Consider the following 23,742-nt stretch of genomic DNA (forward strand, 5'->3'; position numbering starts at 1 on the left):
TTGGCAAGTCAATCAATACTACTGTCCTTAGTTCACCTGCTTGTGAATTCCTGTAGCAATGCAGGATATAGTAATACTGAAGTACCCTCATGGAATGATGTTAAGTCTAATTAATTTATACTTGAAAACTGACTGCAATTCTTAAAAGGCAGGTGGAAAAAAAAAGAAAAAAAGTAGTAAAGGAATGCTTCTTTTTTAACACTATTTTCCTCATTTACAATGTACAATTAGTCACAGTTTGGGAAAAATTCCATACTTATTATTGGCTATGAGAAGATTATGGTGAGTTAACTCCCCAGGCGTTTTAAAAATAAAAATACCAGTGAAAATACCAGAAAAAAATACTAGTGCTACAGTATGACAAATGCATTGTAAGAGAGTCTTATTTTATTTATTACACAGTACTACTCAATGATTTACAGAAAAAAATATGCCAGTGCTATTTCTCCATTTTAACTGTCACCTTTCCAATTTAATAGTCCACAGTGAGAGGCAGAGGGATCACAAGCTAGGTATTAGTAGCTCAGAACTACTTTTAAGTTTAAATGAAAAAATCTCAAGGAATGCTTTAAAAAGCCCTAACTATTGTAGTGTTTTCACATATCCAACTGAAACATCTATAATAATCTATTTACTAGGCAAAAAAGAATTCCTTGCAAGCTTTCCACTTACTAGCTTTAAAAAATGGTCTGTATTTTTCTTTGTATTTTTGTGATTTTCCAGATCACAGGCACACATATGCATGTTCATTTCCTTCACCATGCTCCTTAAGAGGTGTTAGTTAATATTAAAAATTACCACAAAATACCTGAATAACCATTTTGGTATAACATCTGTATGCTGTGGGGCATCATGTATTCGGCAGTAACTTCTAGGCAGTAACAAACTGCTGGTCAGAAAACAGATGTAGGGCAGTAACTCCGAGTTTATCTGAGCCCACTCTGACTTGTTAGTTCAGTCCTTGCCCCCTGAAAGCACTAGTAGAAGGCATGCAGCAAGCAGTACTTGCTCTGCCACCTAAAACCTACATCACGCTTACCAGCAAGCCTTTTCACATTTCCCTTTTCACACCAATCAGCTCTGACTGCAATGGAAAGACACAACCTCATCCAAGACTTTGGCTCTTCTACATTGCAACACCTACGTCTTTATTAGGATTCTGCCTGTATAACATCGTATTTCTTGAAGCCTTCTCTTTTCAATTATATCTGGTGGTTGCTGAATTTGAAATCTGCCTTTTATTCACTGAGGGCTCTTTTCTGATTCATCCCAAGTTTTAAGAGGCTCAGAAGGAAAGAATCCAATCCCAGCAGAAAATACAGAAGAAAAAAATACAATCTGATAGCAAGTGACAAAGGTAGTAGAGTGGTTCTGCTCATTCATGTCACTGCCATTGTATCTGCACGTGGCTGGAACTTGCCTTGTGTGATCCCCACCAAAACAGGATTTCTTTCTCTCTCTCTATCCCCTTTATATTATTAAATAAAGAACATGACTTTATAGCTGTAAAGAGAAAATCCATGCTACACGTAAGGGATTTTGGGAAAATTCTTATCTCAGAAATGTTTTCAATTTTGCTGCTTATGCATCTTTTGGATTAGCTTCTTCATACAGAAACACTCATCAGGTAACAAAACAAAAGAGCCTGACTAGCTACCAGAAGCACTGGCAGTGTGTGCACAGATGCTGCTCCCATAAAAACTGTTTATTCAGGTGTGAGCAATTGAAGCAGGAGCTCCAATTGCATTGCCACAAGCGCCTGTAATGTTCGCAAAGGGGAGTTTGCAGGCTATCACAGCTCTGAAGGGAGCTGTTACCGACTATCAGCTCTGTAATCCTCATGTTAAAAAGGCCCTAAATATGTATTTATGAGATAGACAGATCCATTTGGTTTATTGGTTAAAAAATCCCTGTGTTGGAGAGGCCTTAAATATGAATTCACAAGGCAGGCAGGTCTCTCTTGGCCTACCACATCAGGGGTAGGCCTTCCAGGAAGGCGCTGGTGGCTATGCTTCAGCAGGGCTTACCTAGAAAACTGAGGGCCTCCCCCACAAATATTTTTGCCTTCGAGTGACTTTATCTGGATCAACAGCATCACTCAGATTACTAATCTGAACAAAACTACTCCTCTTTTGTTCTGAAAAGACACCAATACAACTGACCACTTCCAAAATGTTATGTCACAGAAGAAGGAAAATAAAACTTGCACCTGAAATAGCAACCTTCCTTCATACAGATATAATACTTATGAGTGTTATTGGAATAGCAAACCAAAGCTTTACTGCTGCATAGCATCTGATAGGATATTCAGAAATGGTAAGAGAAATTAACAGGATAAAATTCTCCCCTATGGGAGTTTTTTTGGTTTCGATGAGAAGAGATATATACAAAACCTCACTCATAGGCAACTCCCCAAATTTTCTAGCTGTTCTCTCTGCCAGCCCCATTTTTAGTAATTTGTTAAAACAGCCAACAGTATCTGATCCAGAAATGCTTAGGTCAATAGGAAACCTCAGCAATTTCAATGGGTTTGGATCAGGCCAGTGGTATACATAAAGGGCTAATCTACATTTACAGTTAGCAGATTTATGAGTGCAAATACTTATCAACACATTTAAATGAACGGCTGTGCATAGCCATAAATTAGCGCTTACATTCAATGTGCAGACACACACATTTATTTCCTTATCCTGAGTAAAAATCTGGCCCTTGAAACTACAAACTATGAACTTAAGACTATTCCTTTTTGACACAAGGTATTAACCAACCCTTAGAGCACTACAGGTTGCTCTACTTAGGAGAAGATACTGATGATGCAGTCAAGCACCATTCATATCAATTTTCTAGTTTCCAGAAGTTCTATTTTCTGGGGCATAGGAGGAATCAAAATAACAGGTGTTCTCAGATTGCTTTTTCTCAAGAAAATGTAACTGTGCTCTACTGTAGATGCCATTCCTGGTAGGACTTCTGACCCTTTCATTGTTTGGACGCAAAAGATTTTACAAAAGTTTGCCACGGAAAAAAGTTACCTGCACATCTCATGTGCATGTCTGTTGGTTTAGTGACATACACTAACTTCTTTTATTTTCTTCTGTTTCTGTTTGCTCTTTTTGAAAGGCAGTCTCCTCAGAGTGAATATGTAGGACCAGATATTAGTGATATGCTCCTTTGTCCAGCACTTTTTTTTTTTTTTAATTTATTTCACTGTTCCACCATGTAACTGTTTTTCCCTTTATTTTTGTATTACTGGTAATGTTCCTAACCAAGTCTATGATGCTTCTCTCTCCTTGATAGCAGGTTCAGAAATATTATTAAAGAAGCACATATTCAATAACTTATTTACTCCTCTCAAGTACCACTATCTTCTGTTCTTCTTGCAAGGACAAATCTGCTGTACAAATTTAAGAGATAGGTTCGACACAGAATTACTGGGTGCTACGATGGTTTTAGTCCTTTTGCATTATTGGTAGCAGACAATGTGATGCATACTCTAATATCACCTCATGTAATTCCAGCAGCACAACTCATAGCCATGGAGGAGCTGGGTATGACCCTGAATATCTTTGTCTCTCTTTCAGTTATCTTGACTGTAAGTCCAACTGAGCATTTACAGATTGGTCAGTTCTTACTTTATCTTAAAAGCCCTTATAAGTATCTGGCTATGCCAGAAACACAAATCTTTTGATCTGTATCTGCCAACACAGAGTGATGCTGGCTCTGCCCCCTGTCTCAATACATATCAACAATTCTCATTCCTTTTAGGACAAGCTTTGCAGGAGCAACCTAAAGATACATGAGCTGGCTCTCAGCAATCCCCCAGCTCTGCCATCATCCCAGCCATTTGTTTAAAGCATGGTGCTGAATGGAGCCTAATGAGCCTCCTAGGGAGTTCACCCTTCCAAGACAATTGGCTTGTACTTGAGTTTATTGAGCTGTGGCAATCTGAGCACAAACTACTGGGTTTTTCTCATTTATAAATGGAGTAGAAGAGTGTCTAATCCTACCAAATCCACTGGCAAATACAAGTCCATATCCCCAGTGACCCTCTTGTTTCCTTTTTATGGTGGTAATTCAGGTGCTTAAACTCCAGCACATATCTATAAGCAAGTTCCAAGTTGATCAAAGATTTTCAGGACACTCCCTTTCTTGGAAAATATTCTTGTTAAATCATCTCCGTTGCTAGTCATCTCAGTTCTTCCTACTTTGGCTTAGCACTTTGCATTTGTTATCTGAAAACTGATGCATTCTTTACCTAAAATAACATTTCTGGGAAATTATTGGGCATTGTTCTAGTTCTCTTTCTGCTCCCTATCTTGTTTCAAAGCTTTTCTGAAATCTCTAGGTTTAGCTTTAAAATTAATTTTTAAAATTCTTTGGTTTGCCACGGGGACCTGTGAACTGCTTACCTGTATCCTTTTAGCAAAAGCAACACTAAACACAGTCCTAACACCAGGTAGTTTTTTGCTGTATGGAATTAGCTGATGTTCACAACAGAAATCTCTTACAAAGGAAAAAATGACAAAATTAAGAGAGAAATGATACAATCCTAGCTCTACAGAAATCACAGTAATTATAGGAAAACTCCATCCTCTAAGCACAGGAGAAATCAAATGGTGGGAAATAGAGTAGGTTCTTCCATCCTGCCTGCAGGCCACAGGGTGCCCTGTGCTGGTTTTAAAACTTGTCTTCCTAAACACTTGACCATTTTTCCCTCCCTGATTCTGCTATGCACACCATTCAGTTTTGACAACACAGTAGTTTGTGAAGCCATGCTGGAAATCAGATCAGGCAGCAGGGCTAGGTTAAAATCCCTGTAAAAAAAGGATATATTTTTAAAAAGGTTGGATCGCTTCTAACACCTGTTTCACAATCAAGTAATGGTGGTGGTGATAACAATACATAACCAAGGAGTCAGAAGACAGGGTGGATTGAGTGGCCACAGGAGGGTACACCTAAGCCAATATTGTTGTGGAGACCTTGACAGCACCGAACCATTGCCTCTGCTCTGCTGACTGCCCTACTGCTTCTCCTCCAAATCCACCAGCGCAGATAATAAATCCCTTTTGACTCTGTCCTTTATGAGACTTGGTTTCGAAGAGAGATAATATATATCTTTCATGGATCAATGATCCAGCTATCTGGAATAATGTTAATGTTATCTGGTTACAACAGGGGAGTTTACTAACTTCTTACTTAAATGTTATTAACTTAAATGACAGTTAATACAACCAATGAGTGACTTAAATCATAATATTACCACACAGGCTTAAATTTTGGGAAAGCTTTTCACATTTAGAGCTCTTCTAGGAAAAGGCTCCATGATGTTTCCCCTTCAAAACTTACATATTTAGTAGAATAGGCTCCTCTTCAAAGGAAGCCATACAGTTCCTTTCCTATTTGAATTTCATATGAAATGCTATTTCAATCACTCAGTGAGTTTGCCTCGGGCAACTGAATCACAACTGATAGCAAATTAATGACTATGATGGTGTGATTAGTAGCAATTACAGGCAACTGAGAACCTGCCCAAGCATTTGCCACTGTCATAATACTTATGCCAACTATTATTAGTGATTAATAACAGTCATAAAGAGGACCTGATTCCACTAGGTAGGCCCTATATAGATTTGAAATCTGTTAGCATTTTAATGTCACCGATACTCTGATTAAATGATGAAAAATATTTTCAACTAACTACCATTTTTAATGTATTCTTTCTAGATGTTTCCATTACTAATTTACTTAAATATCACTATTAAAAAAAATAGTTTCTATTTTTTCTAAAAAAAAGTTTCTATTACAGGTAAGAAAGAAGCACTGTAAACAAACACACTTGATAGGGAAATTTAATATTGCATTACACCTGGGGAGTCAAGCAGAACCTAAGCCCTGATACTCTTGTACTGTGAGATATCACATCAAAAACCAACTGGGAAGAAATAATGATTTCACTAATCCCTAGCAATGATTTTTTGAGGAGTTCAAATAAAAGTTTGCTTGTTCTGATTGAGATTCACTAAGTAGATGTTATTTGATTTTTCTATTTCCTGGGGGAAGAACTTCAGATTCCCCAGGCTGCTAGAAGAAAAGAACAATGGGCTGAACTTGCAATAGAGCATCTTAGCTGCTAAAGACAAGATAAAAGTGAACACACAGCATATTTGCCAAAGCTTTTGCCATTCATTTCATTTCCAAATGTCAAGCAGTTATGTGAAACCTTTAAAAATGTTTCTTAAGGTACAGCAAACAGAAAGATAGGATATTTTAAATCTTGTATTAAAGATATTTAATTATTTATAATCACTCTTATTTAAAATACAGTAACTTGAACTTATGCAAAGACTCAGAACTGTTTAATATTAAAAAGAGCCATCTGCTTCTTATGCCTGCCCCTACAAATATTTTTTTGCTACATAACAGTAGAAAAGACAAAAATCTAATGACTGGCAGACACAAACACTATTTAGATATTGAAATGAAAATCTAACGAAGAGCAACAACACCAATCAAATGTTATCATTTTGGGAAGCTACACAAATTTTTCCAGCGATTCAGAAAGACATCCAGCCTCATCACTAGAGAATACAATGCATTAACAGCAAAGGGATATTTGCAGTACAGAGCACAATTTCTTCTAATTGCAACACTTACAATGTCAAATAGGAAAGAGCAAGTAACAGAAATTATATTCATTTTCAGAGATGTAGCCTGATCTTACAAACACTCAAGTATGCATCCAAGTATCTGTAAGACTTATCCCTAAGGCATAAGAAAAAAGGCCAATTAATTCTTAAAATTTGAAGGGAAAAGAAAAAAAAAAAAAAAAAAAGATGACAATTAAGCTTCCAGTTACCATTTTTAATTTTGGAAAGGTTTTCCTTAAAGTGTTATAACTTCAAAAAGAAAGTAGCAGATTTACTGTCTCCACTGAACAAAGAGAGAATAAGTATCCTGAACTTGTACGAAGACAACCAGTGCAAGATTCCACTTTCATATTTCACATGCATAACCTAACCCAAAGCTTGTGACGTTACACAGGTATAGAAAAGAACACTGTTTGAACACTCTTTGGCAGAGTATTCCCATTCTCTCTCTCTCTCTCTTTTTTTTTTTTTTCCTTTATTTTGCACAAGAACCTGATCCTATCTGTGCAAGTACCATATCTGTAATAACAGAGAGGCTGCAGTGTGCCAGTGGTCTTACCTCATACTCAAAGTCCTCTGTTCTATCTGCATCAGCAGGCAGGCTGGAAAGATACTCATTACCTTCGTAAAATTCATGCTCCGCTGGGTGAAGAGAATGGCAGCTATGTGGAACAAAGCAGTACAACAAAAGTATATGAAACAATTAAATAAATAAATAAATATTAAAAACACATACACAAACCCTTTCTGTAGTTTTATCTTTGGAATATTATTCTGGAGGGCCTGAGAGCATGAATAAAACAGCATTAGGATGTAGAAAGGGCTGTTTTCAAAAGCTCAAATTCTTAGTTCATTTTGCTGCTGGATTCATCTTTTGTCAGATTTATACAGGGTGATTATGTAAAAGGGTCTGTTTGGGGCCAAACTACTTAATTATGACTATTTGGAATTCCTTATGCTCATAAATCTACCTAACTCCACATTCATATGCTGCATCATGGCCAGTGGCAGCTTACCAATTAACTTGTTACAAACACATGAACATCCTCAATCTACAACCCACACCAGGCTGGCAAATTGTTCAAGTGCTTGCATAACACAAGTTGCATTATCCTCTTTTGTTAAAGGGATAACAGGGTGGTGAAGTGCATTTGAATAACTGCACACTGTAAAATGTTATTAAATTGCATGGTTACAAAGTCTTGGGGCACAAATAATGAGGTCTTTATGACATGCACTTAGGTACAGTTGCAGACCCAAGGTGGCCTTAGCTCTTCAGATTCCTTAGGTCTTAACCATGCAACACCCATTGTGGATCTACCTCAAGCCAAAGTAGGAAACTCTTCCCCATGCTGAGAGTATGGGAGCTTCAATCACAGTAGCACACAGTTTAGTAGTACCGTAACAACTCAAAAACATACATGTTCAGCTGTTTAGTATTAAATAGTAGGATCTATCCAGCAGGTTCTCTCTCTCTGATATGGTCATCTACTCAGCTTACCTAGAACTTCTAAAAACAGAGTTACATCAAGGTCAAAAGTGGTATGTTCTCTACATCATTTCTGCAGAGATGTACAGCATGCCGGGAAGTCAGTAGGAAAGCTTCAGGGCTTTCATAGTTTTGCTGGCCACAGACAGAGACTAAGGGTCAACCACTAGAAGACAATACTCATGAGTAAAAAGGGAGTAACAGTCCATTAAGGGAGGACCTAATCCCTATTTTTTTTTTGTATTTTTTGCCAATATTTGTATTCAGTTCCATTTCAGAGAAAATTAATTCAACCAAGGAATAACTTAATTCACATTATTTGACATGTGAAAGGTGACATTATACTTCCATCTCCATATTTTTGGAATTGTTTTGCCTTAATAAGGGGACCGTTAAATTAAATAAAATAATTTTTCCATGAGTTTTGCAAGAAATTTGGAAGAACAGAAAGCAACAAGACAGCTCTTTCTAGGCTTTAGAAGCCTTTTTGGTACTTTGCAACACAGAAGTGTTTTTCTTCTTGATAAGGGCTTAGCTTTAGATTAACTTTGTGCATAAGCACAAAGTAAGCAAGAACAATATTCCTTCTTGTTGTCTAATCCTTGAGTAGAGTTAATGAAGATTGTCATCGAAGCCTGAACAGCATAGCAGTTATAACTGCTACAACATTTATAATTCATTTAAAGTGTTCCTGAGACCTTTTCAAGAGAAGGCTACAAACCTGCCATTGCAATGCCTCAATCTCACTAGAAAACAATAGGAGAATATATGCCATACCTGTCTGAAAGTAGAAAAGGGCAGATATCAGGAACTGGTGGTGTGGAAGGCCTTAGTTTGGCCAGAGCCATAATGTGCTCAAAAGTGATGTCAGTCTGAGTGCAGGCATCCACAAGACGTACATCCTGAGAGCTACCTTGAGCTTTGCTAATTGGAGCTCGTCGTAAAACTTGAACTACAATTGGCTCCTTGGCATTGCGAAAAGCTTCCACTGCCTCTTCATGAGTGGCCTTGGAGAGGTCCTTCCCATTGACCTAGAGAAAACCAGAAAAATATACCAAAGAGTAAGCACAAGAGAAAAGGCAGCATAAAAACATGGGTGTAAAATATCGGGGGAATAATTTGTGTAGTGTTATCAAGCTATGTGCTGACATTGACTGAACTTTATTTTGGTATTCATGAAAGAGGTGAGATAAGGCTGGAAGGAGAAAGAAATTCTTTAATCTATCCTAGAAATTAGAAATGGTTTGAGCACTTCCTTAATTGCCCCAATGGAATCCCAACACAGCAAAGAAACTAGAGCATTTAAAAAGGACATTTAAAATCAACTTTCTCATCTTATTTTATTTGCCTCATAAAATACGAATAAAAAAAGGTGGGTGCCTTTAATTTTCAGTTTCAACATTTTCTGTGGCATGCAACTGTAATAAGGGATTTCTGGCACAGTATTGTTATTAATGCAGATGTCAATAAACATGTCACAGATATCTAAAAAGAAACAAGGCCAACTTTCAATGTTTTGCCACTTATCTGCTATTGCCATTATACAGTCATTAAGACCAAAGATAGGAAGATTTAACTAACACAGTCAGCTGCTGCTCTTTTAAGAAAAGAGAAATCTAAATCAGACAAGCTGAAGAATTTATTTGCTACAAACAGACAACTAATAAAACAGAAAATTACTCTGCAAATGCAGCATAGCTTGGCAAAACTAAAAGACTGTGGCAAGGTTTCTTTCTGCTGCAAGCAAAGCAGAAAATTCCTCCAAGTCTTGAGAGGTCTCTTAGTATTAAAAAAGGCAACTGCGAGACTTGGTGATTTCATACGATTTCAGGTGTTCAGGGCAAACTTACCAATTTTTGGCCCATTACAAAATGTGAGAGCTAATTCGCCAATAGCAGCCAGTATCTAAGCCCTAAGGGGCAGTGCAACATCACAGAAAGTTACACATAAAATACCATTCTGCTCTGTTTCTAGAGCCATGGGACTGGTGTTGACTGTTGCACACCATCTAGCCATTGTGAGCTACTGCAGAAATGAGATGATCCTGTGCATGGTTTTCTAGTTAGATATGTGAATATCTTAAGGGTACCAAAGACTGATTTAAATTTATAAATTTACCCAGGGTAAAGTACTTACCCTGGGTAAATCTCTACACTGACAGCAAGTCAGAAATGGGATTCTACCACAAGTCAATGCCAAAATTTACTCTGTTGAATAGACTGCGAAGCCCTAAATCTTCTGCTTAATGGACTAAGCCTAAGCCCTCCCGAAAAATGGGACAAACACTGCAACAGACTTTTGCTGAAAACAAAACTGCTTTGTCACATTACTCTTTCATTATAGAAATACTTGGAACTTTCTTCAAAAAAAATGAAAGATACAAAAAAGAACAATGCCAGCAAACTCAAATGACACATTCAGCAGCTTTAAGCTTGCCAGGAGAAGCATTTGCAATTAAAAATGTCACATTTGAGGCAACACATGTAAGCATGTCTACTCATATGGATGGTTATAATACAGTTGACTATTAATTATATAATTAATATACCAACTCAATACCTTTCTAGAATGCATGCTTAACAACAATGTAGCACCAGCTTTCCTGTGATGCAGTTTCCAAGGAAGCTGTGTCCCTGTGGCCATGAGGACATGTGAAATAACCACACTGTAGTGTGGCCTTCAGTGTGAAGGTCAGTTGATCTTTCTAGCTAGCTCTGATGCTGTATGTGGTGACGAGCAAGTTAGAAATGACCTGAATAGATTTCTATACCTAAAAAAGCTCAAAAATCACTGTGCTGAATGTCCAGGAGCCCTAGAAGTATGAAACACTGCAACCTAGACTGTGATCGAGTAATATGAACAACAACTAGCTTAATCACTTGAATTTGATCCATATGTAGTGTTTCTCTGATGACTGAAGCCAGAAAATGTTAAGATTTTCTTTCTCAAAATATCATGCATCAAATTACAATCTTTGGTTTTGAAAAACTAAATTACATGGAGAAGTATCAGTCATATACAAGAGGAAGGGCCAGAACAGTTGAAAAACAAGTTATGCTACAAGAAAAAGAAATTTCCCCAAGGAGTGAGCTTCTGCAAACCCTCTCTGATAGCACAAGTTACGCTGCCAGGGTGTTCAGATTCAGCCATGTCTAATAGAGGCAATTAGAGATAAAGCTTCAAGCCTGGGTCTTCTAGTCACTCTTCAGTTCCAGCCTCTGCCTCATTCTTGCTTCTAACTTAGATACTATCAAGGAAACAATTTCCCAGTTTTCACATTTTGGCAGGTTTTGTAAAAAGATTGTCCTACAGGCTTTCTGAATAACTCTCATTTCTAAGGCCTTAAAGAACATAAAAATTACTTTCCTGTTTCCCAAAACCCATTTAATACTTTTTAAAAGTTTCTGATAACAGATACAGTGTTTCTCCTAAGAGTAAGCATTTCGGAAAAAACATTCAACATAGCAGTGTATCATTTTCTTTTCCTATCAAGTAAAAAGCACACAATCCTGCTGCATCCCACCTGAATCATGTGGTGATTTCTGGCACAAGCTTACAGTTTTATCACAGATTCTTATCAGCGAAGCAAAAAGATATTTGGATAGCATAAAAAATATATATTAGATTATTTTGGAATACCAGAAGCTCTGTTTATTGACATCAGTCAATACTTATCCAATACCATGAGGAAAATGACACAAATTCACAACAATGCTATTTACATGCAAATTCTATTTCTAAAGAATAATAATATTTTAAAACCACATGAGTGTGAAAAATCACAAAAGATGCACATTTTCATTTATCCTGGCCACGTATGACCTCTATTTTCATTTAAGTGCCTGTTCAATTTAAAGACTTTAAAAGCATTCCATCCTTTATGTTGGTTTCTTATGAAATACAAGCACTTCAGACACCCAATACTTGTTTAAATTGTCACTTGAAGTTCATCAACACACTTTGTCAATCTGCATAAAGGTCACCTAATTTATGAACGCTGTCTTCCTCAGAAGAAAATCTATAGCTGAATTACTTGATGCTGGCAGCTGTCCTGCCCACTTGGGGCTGGGAAGAGAGAATTTATTTTAAAACCCAAAGCCAATACTACAGATGGGGTTGGAAGCTCTCTTCATTTAGCTTCTTTAAGGTTTTTCTGCCTCCTGCATCATCCCCCAACGTAACACTCACATATAGTTACCCTGGGAGCTGTAGACAGCTGAGCACTTATTTACAGCAAGCCACTTACAGGTTCTTAGTGGATGATTAAATAAATTCCTTGCCTCGGAAAGGTTACTTTCAGTGGAATCCAGGGTACTATTTTAAGTGGATAGAGAAATCAGTCACTTTTAACAGTCAACACAAAGACATGGGAATACATTTGTAGTAGCAGATGGGCTAATTAATCCACAAGCAAGTTGTGAATGTTAAGTAAAGAATATATCTTTCCTCATGTAAACCATCCTCCTGCCCTGTTTGATTAAACTTCTGTTTAATGAACACTCTCCCCCCTTTTGGACACACTGCAAAGCCTGGGCCACTTGTCAACATCTTCCCTTGAGTGACTGGTGGCCACTGGCTGGATCCTGGCCATCCCCTTGCTCTAAATCCAACCACATGCAAAACTTCATCAGCATCAGAAAATAAACAAGCAAACAGCCTTTGTTTTTCATGCACAAATCAACTGACATTGGCCAACAGCCATTTCTAATGCCAGCACTACTGTACATAGAACTGAACATGTCTAGTTCCCCAGACATGCAGAGGTGGACAGCAGAGAATGAAGGAGGAACAAGACTAAATAACAAAACACTGACTATAAAAAACGTAAGCAGATGGCTGTTAGATTATTCTTGCACTTTGTGTTCTAAAAAAATAATATCAGTCCTTCAATGAAGACTGCTTCCAGGATTTAAGTGCGTGTGGTTGAGAAACAAAATACCCTTGTCTTTAAACACTTTCCTGCTGATTACAGATGTTGGTTATTCCTATTAATGCTGGCCAGAATTTTTGAATCGAGTCAGAATACCGAAGATGTTTCCTATAGTCTTTATTTTCCTCATACTATCTATGAAAAGGAAAAAGAAAAAAGAGAAAGGAAAAAAAGATAAAAAGATGTGTAATCACATGGATGCAACCATCACAAAAGGTGTCACATTAGCAACTCATGAGATAACCTCCACCTCTCAGCAAATACCTGGCATATGCAACTTAAAATTTAAGATTGGCTCTGCTGAAGTAAATCCTTGGAGACCTCCTGTTTAATCAGTAAGGGCAAAGGGAAGAATAACCTGAGCATTTTGCTAGACCAGAGACATCCAGCCACAAGGGTTTCCTGGAGACATGACAGAGATGTTGTCTGACATGATGATGGAGTTCACAAGGCTCACTGTCCTGGGAGATTTCAACACTCATGCAAAAGATGCCTCTGACCTGACAGGTGCTAAATCTGCTCTCATCACAGCAGTCTCTTCACCTCCAATTTCTGCCCCTAATATACATCCAGGCAACCACAACCTGGAGTGCATCCTTGGATGGAAAACTGGCAAAAAAGGACTGAATACCGAGTCTTACTTTGATCAGTCCTTTTTCTAGGACAAGAATTTTAGCCCTCCCTAACTACAAGGACAACCCAAAGAAAAAGAACAAACAATACTACCTGCTTCTCAAACATAAAGGTTTGGGGACATACAGCCATTTAAGAAAACTACCAGTGATGAAGACTGCCAGGCATGAGGCTTTCTGAGCAGGATGGGGGGCACAGAACTTGTGACCTGCCAGTGACACATGTGTTGGAGAGGACACTGCAACTCTTCTACTAACACAAATGTGATAGTTCATCTAAAGAAATGGCATTTGACACACTGACCTTTTAGGTTACAGCTCAGCACTAAGCTGAATTTCTTGGGCAAGTTAATCTGAAAGGTATCAAATTCAGCCATTACCCAACACCACTATCTTAGTCAGGGTTCAGGCAAGTTCAGTAAAGGGACAACTTTTATTATGCTGGTTAATGACATTTCCTCTTCCTTAGCCAGATGAGTTAAGTGATGCTTCTTCCCATTTGATCCTTTGTTGCCCTGATCGCCAAACCTTATCAGCCCTTCTAAAAGCTGTATAAGTTGCTGAACATGCAGGCTTTGGCTGCTTTCCTCAGGTTGAACCAAAGGCTTACAGTAACAACTACTTTTCTATTACCTGTACAGCTTATGCTTGTTATATTAGCTAGTTTGTGTAGCTAGTTCAACAATACTGAAACAAAACAAAACAAAACAAAACAGATTACTGCAGCCTTCTGTGCATTTCCCTGTGTGTAACCAGCACCACTTCAATTTCCTAATATTTAGCAGCTAACTACTTTGGCTGAAAAGCCTGTGGCTAAGCTTTAACCTAAGCAAGAAAACATAAATGCTACAAGAAGTTGGGGAAAAAAAACAAAAAAAAAAACAAAAAAAAAACAAAAAAAAAAAAACACATAAATATGCTTTTTTTTCCACCATATAAAGCTTCTTTCTAGAGAGACACTTCCCAAGGACTTCTCAGCAGTTTTGATTATCTAAACAGTAGCTGTCATAAAGAAACACCCTTCTTTTAACTGACCTCAAGACTGTGCTTCACTTTGTCAGAATTGTCCACTGTGACCTGTGGGCAGGTCTGACAGCTGCAACTCCTCTCTGTGAAGAACATGACACATCCCCAAAAGACCCCAGCAAAGAGCTGAACACTGCCTGAAAATGTTGGATAACGAGCAATGCTAGGAAATTCAAGAGACTTTTAAACTGGATTGCAAACAATGCCTCAGGTAGATGTGCTGGGAATGGAGAAAAAGCTCCCATCACAGCTGCAGTGAAACAGAGCAAATTAGAGAGCAAGGTAAGCAACACAAAAGTGCTTGAGCTATTTTGCCTCTCTATCAAATACAAACTAGTTCAAAATCTCTTTCTCTGTGATTTTACTTTCTCTACCCAGTCACCACTAACTAAACCAAAGCTCAACTGCAACAAGTGTCCCCCAAAACTTTGGGTGCACAATCCCTTTTGTGAGTGAAAAGTCAAATCCACCAGTAGCAACTAAATCACAGAAGCCCTTTCCCTCTCCATCTCCTCTTTTATGAAGAAGTTGGACGCTCTGAATCATAAATTTATTGAATGCCTACTTGCATTTAAACTACTGAGCATAAGGATATGATGGTGCTTTATATACATGTATGTGCCTATAGTCTGCTTCCAGCTGGCTGGGTTAAGCATGACCATGACCATAACTGTTGACGAGCACCTAACTGTCCTCTGACAGTGTGTAGAAAATCAGGCAAAATATCCACCCTAGGAGATGACAGCCAAGAAGAGACACTCAACATTTCCATGCCTGAAGTCTCTTCGTGGATCTGGGCCCTCACCTTGAGACATATTTCAAGAAAAACACTTGGATGCTACAATGCTGCATTTGCACCACCAGGATAACTACGACCACTCCAACAAGATTCAATGCTCTGCTGAGTTAACAGCTCTAAACTGTGTCCAAAATGTGATCTCAGTTCCTGTACTTCATAACACGATGCTTGGCAGTCCGTGCAACTGGAATAAGAATATTCTATCTCCTCACTGGGTGTTAGAGCAACACAAATGTCACAAAGATTCTTTCAACTCCTTTAGTGCTGAACACAGCAATAGCTCAGGAAAGGTTCACTTGAGCTTTGAAAGAGCAAGCAGACTATTATCTGCAGTTCTCTTGGTTTGTGAGTGAAATGGAAATGCCAAATTAAATTTAAGAATCGCTGCATTAGTTTCATAGTGAGCTGCTCTGAGACCAGTGCTGATAGACATGAATTTGTGAGTAGCCATTATTCTCTCTCTCTGACTCCCTCAATATGCCCAGTAGAGGTGTTACTACTTGCTATGGACATCTTTCTTGCCCCTCTTCCAGCTGTTATTAGTTCAATTCCCTTGCTGTGCTGCCTCTGATCTCTCACACTTCCCTTCTCTTTCAGGCTTTCTTCTATTCACACCCCACCCTTTCACTGCAGACCTTTGTTTTGTTCCCAGGGTTTAATTTTTCTCATGCCTTCTGAATTCCTCTTTCCTTTCCTAAACTCTTCTCCCTCTGCCTTGTCATTGACCCTGTCCCCTTCCAGCAGGCTGGAAGCACCATCTCTGGTCATCAGATCATGTTGACAGCTGGACAGTCAGAGCACTTGCGAGTCTGCCTTCACCAGCACCTCCCAGTACTACTCCAAATGCTCGGCTAACCCAGATGGTGATGTAACAAGGCTGGAGTGTATTTACTATGCAAATTGCTTTTAATATTGACAAACAGTTTTTCTGATGATATTACGATTTTGCCTGAGGGCAATAAAGACTAAACTAGCTGTGGCATGCATAAAATATGTTAAGTTACTCCTCGATACAATTAGACCATCATTTATTACATTAATCATTGCAAACTTCTATTTGTGGATAGGATATTAGATAAATCTCTCACTAGATCTACCACATACACCAGCCCTTTGATGGTAGGGAAAAATACAATCAAAGGCCAGTGTGCATGCTCAGAACAAATCATTTTTATCTCCAAGCCTCTGCACTGAATGCTGTATTCTCCTGTGAACTCTCAAGTGTCTCTGCTCTTCCACAAGCTCACTCTCCAATTTCTGTTCTAAGGTTATGTATTTTTCTCAGAGAACAGGCACTTCAAAAGGTAGCTGCTATTCAAGTTTTAGGAGATCAAATTAACAATATTCTTTAATCATCTGCAATTCCCCAAGAATAATGGAAGAGGCTGAATGGCAGATTTCAGGAGTATGTAAACAGCATGTAGTTACTTTTCTCCTTTCAGGGAATTACATCCTACATTTCATTAAAAAGAAAAGTCTTTCTTTCACCTTTAAAAAGAATCCCCAACCCTCCATGAACTCAGCCAAGGCTGGCATCCCTACACGAATGTTATACTTATCACTGTCATAACAATTCATCCACGTTCAGACGCCTGAAACTCCTGGTCTCCTCTGAACCGAGGAGTTTAAAAAGATAGATGGCTGCCTTCTGGCTAATTGTGGGAGTTCTTTCATTACTATAAAAAGACTTTTTATATCTCAAGTGACTTTATAAGCAGTGAATAATGAGACTTAAAGTCTTTGGAAAAGAGTCCACTGATCAAATGCTAGGATAACTTATGGGCACAGTGACCTTTTCCTCCATAAGATACTCCAAACTGCTGCTGTTGGCACATTATTAAAATTCCCCATTTAAGGGTTGCAGTTAAGCATAAGGCAGATTTTATTTTTTTATTTTTAAATTCAATTTAAGGTAGCACAGCGAGAGCTCTAGCTCTCCCTGGCCAAGGACTAACTCCCACCCGCTCCAGCTGTGCAGGACCAGGACAGACGGCGGTGGCAGCCTGTACAGCTGGCTGGGTCTTAGGGTGCTGCTCCCAACTGTGGCATCCCTGGCACTTGGCAATCCTCACCCCAGCCAGGGAGCATGTTTCCTGCCCACACATCCACCAGCAAGCACCAGCACACTGGCCTTTCTCTTAAAAGCGGCAGTGATGAGCAGCTGACAGCACGCTGCCTCCAGCCCAGCTGGTAAGCAGGGTTTTTGCCTTGGCCAAGAGGATGCTCCACGTTCCAGCATTTCGTGATGCACAAAAAAGCAGCGACAATAAAGCCAGCATCACAGCGTTGAGCCTGGCCTCCTCCCTGAGGGAGACCCTGGCCAGTCCCTGGGTGCTGCCCCAAGGCTAACCAAACCCCGCGTCCTGCTGGGGCTCTAACCACGTGAAGTGCTGAGAGCAGAGCTCTCCCCCCAGCATCTGCGTTTGCCTTTCTTTAATGAACATGCAACAGACTTGCTCTATTTTAACATGCGTTTCTTACTGTTTATCTGTTTTAATTGTCATTTTGAAGGAATAGAACAGGCTCCTCCTCCCTTGGAATAAAACTCCAAGGGTTCCTCTCAGTCATTTTTCCATTCTTCCCTCACACTGCCTCGACACTAATTTGACACTGTTGTTCTCCATTTGTTTGCATGGCTTTACTCCAGAAACAGCATATTGGTGATTTTTTCTGGCATAATGGTACTTGCACAAATTCCTTCCAACTTTTTACAGGACTAAATGTTTTAAAAATACTTTTCACAAGCTCACACATTTACAGTGGCTTAGCAACAAGGTCTGACACAGCAATAGATTACTACAATGTTTAATTTCATCCTGCTTCTGGAACACAGCATGCAGCAACTTCCTTGATCCCTTTTTCAAAAAAGAAGAAAATGTGACCTCAGAAGAGCTCTTCATCTGATAAAACAAAGCCAGTAACAGGGCCTTACCTGCCACTCAAAACTCATTTGGGTGTTTTTGTGCCAGAAAGTTCCCAGCAGCTCTTAGGAAAGCTTGGCAGCTACTTTTATTTGAACACCAAGAGAGCAGGTAATATTAACTACAGCATCCTTGTATATATTTAGTTACACACTAATGAAAATAAAAAAAAAAAAAAGCATATGGATTCATATGTAGAGAGATATCTTAATATAACATACTTGTGTCTGTCACTTCCATTTCGCTTCTCTTTGTTCTACTCTGATATTCCATTAAATATTATTTGCCACATAGGATTGTTTTACTTTTCTACCAAGTGATGGCTTACAGCACTATCACAGAGATAGCTTCAATTTTTAATCTCTGAAGTTCAATTTCCATATTTCTTGTTTGCAGGAAAAACAGTAAGTGATGTTAATGTGAGGACCAGCCTAATTCTATCTTATTTATACAGCACCACAGCTGTGTATGTGGCTTCACTACAAAGAGTTGCAGCTCCTTCCTGGCTTAAAATCAATTACAGGTGCTATTTCTGTCCTAGTGTTTCTATGTCTGTTCTTCTTTCTGGAGTGTCTCTCCCCATATCTCTATCTTCTCTTATCATTTCCTTTCTCTGTTTTATTCCATTTTCCTCTTTGGCTTTCCTCCCTTATCTTTCCCTTTGCTCCTTTGATTTCCTTTATTGCCTTGCATTTGGACTCTGCAGCACTAGCAGCAGCAGCCACTCCTGTAAGACTTCAGTGCTTAACACTTGCAAGGGGAGCCTTCTTCTGTGGTAAGCCTATGTGTAATACACTCCATGTGGAATTCAGGAGACAATGAGTCTGGATCATTTCTGCAAAAAGCTGTCCAAACATCTGCAATGGGTATTAACTGAGGAAGTTCAAACAAAACTCATCACTCTCCTTTTTCCAGGCAGTCCTGGGCGTACAGCAGCACTGTGTTAGAGCTGCTGTTCCAGCTGCAGGCCAGCTCTCCAAGGTGCACTGAGACAGTTAAAGTCCAAGTGGCTGAAAAATATGTCGGGGAGCTTACACATGGCTGACAGACAAGGCTGTGCAGACAGCTGACTACTGAATATGCTGCATGGATCAGATCTGTACCATCGCTGCACAAGACTATAAATATTACTGAAATCTAAGAAGATTTAGAAGAATTTCCATGTTAGCTATTCAGAGGAAAACCTGGCCTTTGGATGCATGTGTGCAATTCTTGCTGCTTTCAATTGCTGTGCGCTGACATCAGATGGGAGAGCTTAGCATACAGAGCAGAAAAGACCTCTTAACATCAGGAACAGAGTAATGCCTTCCGTTCTGAGCAACACAGTTATCCTTTAACAGGCCTTTGATTATCTTTTGTAGAAGCAGCAAGAACAATATAAAATACTGAAAAACCACTGGAGCCCACATCTTACACCTCTTGTACCTATCTATTTAGATAAAATCACCTAGGTGCAAGGACTGTGTGTTTCTGGTTATATAACATCAAGCACTACAGAGCCCCAGACCATGCAGAGCATTCTAGCGCATTGCTGCAGTAAAAATAATGATCATACATCTGTGCTGAGAATTTAGACAACAAATTACAAGGGGACATGAATTAAAATAGGCATGCTTGAAAATAAAGTTTATGGCCTAGACAATTAAAATATTTTAACCATGGCATGCTGTGGGGTATCAAGACAAGGACAATGTTCATTTTTGCTTTGTTCTCAGGAATAAAGTCTTTTTCAAAAGTGGTGTACATACGGCATTTCATAAAATAAAGTGTAAGAAGGATATATGGCTCTTAATTTTTTATGTTATATATCAGAAGAGAAGTCTTAGGTGCACTTAAACTTCAGCTGGTAGTATGGCAGTATACAAATTATATATACAGGATGATTTTATAAAAGCGGATATAAACTCTGTATGTGTGTAAGATAGCACTGGCTACTTTACTCTGCTTCTAGCTATCTAGAAATGCTTTCAACAAGCTTTAAATACCGTATTGTGTTTGTAAAACCAAAGTTCCTGAACCAATGACATCATTTCACCCAAATCAACAACAGTGAAAGGTAACATTTCTCAGCTGAACTACCTAATGAAGTCTCCAGGCAGATTTTAGGATAGCATATTTACCATCTTAATATAACTTCTGCCTTCTAGTACTTATTCATACCAACTTCAGTATCCTTCTTCAGTGGGCGGCAAGAAATGTGATAAAATATAAAATTTCTACTCACAGAAACCAAAACGTGATGTTGCAATGCCACTGCTTGTAGAAGCTTTGTTTGTACATTGAAGAACAGGGTGCTGGCAGGAAGGAGCATCGTAGCCTGCAGCTGGATGGATATACAGCATCCATGTGCAAATTTCAACCAAGTCCTTATTCTGGATGCTCTTATACCTCAGATCTATCTAGATTCAAGGGTTTGTTCTCAGCTTATTTGTAGAAGAGGTTATGTTTTAGAAAGGCTCAATTGTAAAAAAGCATGTTTTCCCCTTTAAATTCAAAATCAAACAGACTCCCACTTCAAAACCCACATCATGCAGGACCTGAGAGCAGCTTTCATGTTACAACTGATAGATATATTCTTTAAGAAAGCCACGTTCCTTTAAACTTCCATTCTAAGCTGGCATTACAAGCTAACAAAGTAAAATGTCACAGCATAAAGTTACTGCAGAACAGAACTGCAGCTGAAAATCAGAGAACTCCATTAAATTGAGAAATGTCTGAAGCCAGTTCAATGTGGCACGACAAAATTTAAACAAGCCTTCCCCCCCTGAGGAGAGGCAGACAGGCATAAATCATGCCCAGCAATCAATTCTGCTATTTGAATTCATCTTGACACTTGTTGGGCTCTGTAGTTGACATGGAACTGTGGCAGAAAGGCCAGGCCACCAGGGAAATTTGGCCAGCTTCCACATCGGAGAGCCAACCACCTGACTGCAGGTCTCCAGCCCTCTTCACACCGCTCTTTGTTCCTGGTATAAAATGTTTTGTCCTCTGTGTTTTAGGTCTGCCTCCAAAATCTCATGATCAAAAAAAGAAATATTTAATTACTGTTCATCTAAGGGACAGGAAGTACTGGGTGAAATTCCACCCAGAAATAGCACAGGTAACTTCTCATGCAGACAGTTTAAAAATAAAACAACTAACTTAATATTCATAGCACTGTTTCTCATTGTGACTACTTTACTGTTAATTATTGATATTGTGTTACACAACAAGCAAAACATCTGAGAGAAGGGACTGCAGATTTCAAATTCTGTCAAAATTCTGTATTTACATACATGAGAAACAAACCTGCCCTTGATGGAGATTCTCAGACAAGATTTTTGTGGAAAGAATTTGCATACTGGCCTCCAGTGCTTTCATTAATAAATACCAAATGGAAATACCATCACACTCTTGTATATGTGCTGTCAGTACAGAAGTCTCACTGAAGCAGAGTTAAAGTAGCCAGTGCTATCTTACACATATTCAGAACACGCATTTTTTTTTCCCTGCTTCCCCATCCAAAACTCAGCTTTAGGAAACCTGGGAAATGAAGAGGTCAGGTGCCTAGCCATGCAATCTTCATCTCCAGCTTCCCCCTGAAGCCTGCTGCAGTCAGCTGAAACTAGCTGCAGGCAAGCCATCACATCCAGCACGTTGCACAGCTCTGTCGAGCGAGAGAGGGATTACTTGGAGCAGCTTGTGATACCGAGATCTCAGAGAGGGAGATGCTGTCCCATCTGACAGCCTCATGCATGATCATTAGATGATGTGCCTGAGTACCAAAAGGGACTCGGCATCCTCATTTCTTCCTTGCATTGCTTGGATAGGAAGAACCACAGAGCCCCACAGCTGTCAGGCAGGAGGTGCACAGGGTCTGTGGGGTAAGTGAAGAGGCATTGCACACAACAGGCTGAAAACAGACTCAAAAGGCACTTCTGGTGCTGCTGTTGAAACCTTGCAGTTAAGCATCCAGTTCTCCCCAGCTAGTAGTCCCTTCTCCTTCAGGTCCAGGCTAGTCAGACAGACTTTTTTTTAAGAAAAATCGGGAACCTGAAGGAATACAAGACTTTCCCTTAAAAAATAAGGGCATTAGGGAGCAGGGGCAGCATCAGTTACAACTTGACACAGTAACTTAACATATAAGCTATTTGCCTAGAAACAGTGAAACCTGAACTCAGCATAAGGGAGTATGAAATCATGTCTTTCACTCTGCACGCGTCTACCCATCAGGTTACCAGATATTTTGGAACAAAAGAAATTATGTACTACTTTTCGAAGCTATAATTTACAGTAATTAATTATCACGTAGGCAGCTATCAAGTAGGGTTGAAGTTAAGGAATTAGTGTGGGCAGGTAAAGATTACTCTCTTGAAATGCTCCATCCTTCCTGAGCTCCATTCCAGTCAAATGGATTCAACAGCCATGATCAGAAGTCTCCAGGTAGTGGAGCAAATGACAAAAGTAAGAGGTCTAGTCTCAGTCTCTTGCTCTCTTCTCTTAATCAGATTCGTATTACTGTACTTTCCTAAATCATGACTCATTACAGTGTTTCTCTTTTTGTCCACCTCCTTCCCTCAATATTTAGCCTTTCCCCTCTCTCTTCCCCTCCTGTCTGCCCCCACCAAGGTACCCAGGTAAGCTTCACAGTCCTGCTGAAGCTACCAGTATTTTAGATGACATTAGACATGTCATTAGGAACTGACAGGTGAAGTTTGCTGATATTTCTGCAAAGGTTACTCACAAAAGTATTAACCAGGATCAGTGCAAAGACAAACCCTTCTGGAGCTCCAGCAGTAATATCTCACCAGCCTTTTGCTTTCCTTTTTAACCCTACATGCAGAGACATTCCTCGGGAGTCAACTCCATATCCTGCTTACAACTGCCTACCTAGCCATCTCTGTTCCTTTAGCTAGCATTTTCCCTAATAATGCCACCTCAGGTATTTTTGTTTATCAGAAGTCCAGATAAGCCAAACCTACTATATATTCTTTCTCAAGATAAAACATTTGCTTATCAAAAAATCTATCAGGTTAGCCTGGCTTTGTAACCATCTAGCTCTGCTTAGTCCGTGATTCATTACATCCCACTTACCCTTTGCCTCCTCTATATCTAATCATCCTTTTCTTCACCTTCTACACTGTCTATGTTGAACTTGAAGGCTTGCAAATCCCACACTGATCCTAAGCATAGGTACACCGTTTAGTTTTATTCCTTTTTATTCCACCATCTCCAGCATACTAAACTAGGTTAATAAATCTCCTTATTAATCCTGGCTACCACTGCTCTCTACAGTGATATCCCTTGTCTCATAGTTATGCC

General features: G+C 39.2%; 1 protein-coding gene across 2 annotated transcripts in view; it reads right to left on the minus strand.

The window, feature by feature from the left end:
* PDZRN4 (PDZ domain containing ring finger 4) overlaps positions 1-23,742 on the minus strand; it is a gene marked incomplete at its 5' end in the record, with an annotated part of 245,855 nt that overhangs the window by 36,529 nt on the left and 185,584 nt on the right. For both annotated transcript variants that reach the window (XM_084519274.1, XM_084519275.1), the window contains 2 exons: positions 7,204-7,306; positions 8,911-9,164. In XM_084519274.1, coding sequence (XP_084375400.1) covers positions 7,204-7,306; positions 8,911-9,164 — 357 coding nt within the window. The remainder of the gene's footprint in view (positions 1-7,203; positions 7,307-8,910; positions 9,165-23,742) is intronic.

Source organism: Aythya ferina (assembly GCF_964211825.1).
Source record: "Aythya ferina genome assembly, chromosome: 1".
In the NCBI taxonomy this organism is placed as follows: Eukaryota; Metazoa; Chordata; class Aves; order Anseriformes; family Anatidae; genus Aythya; species Aythya ferina.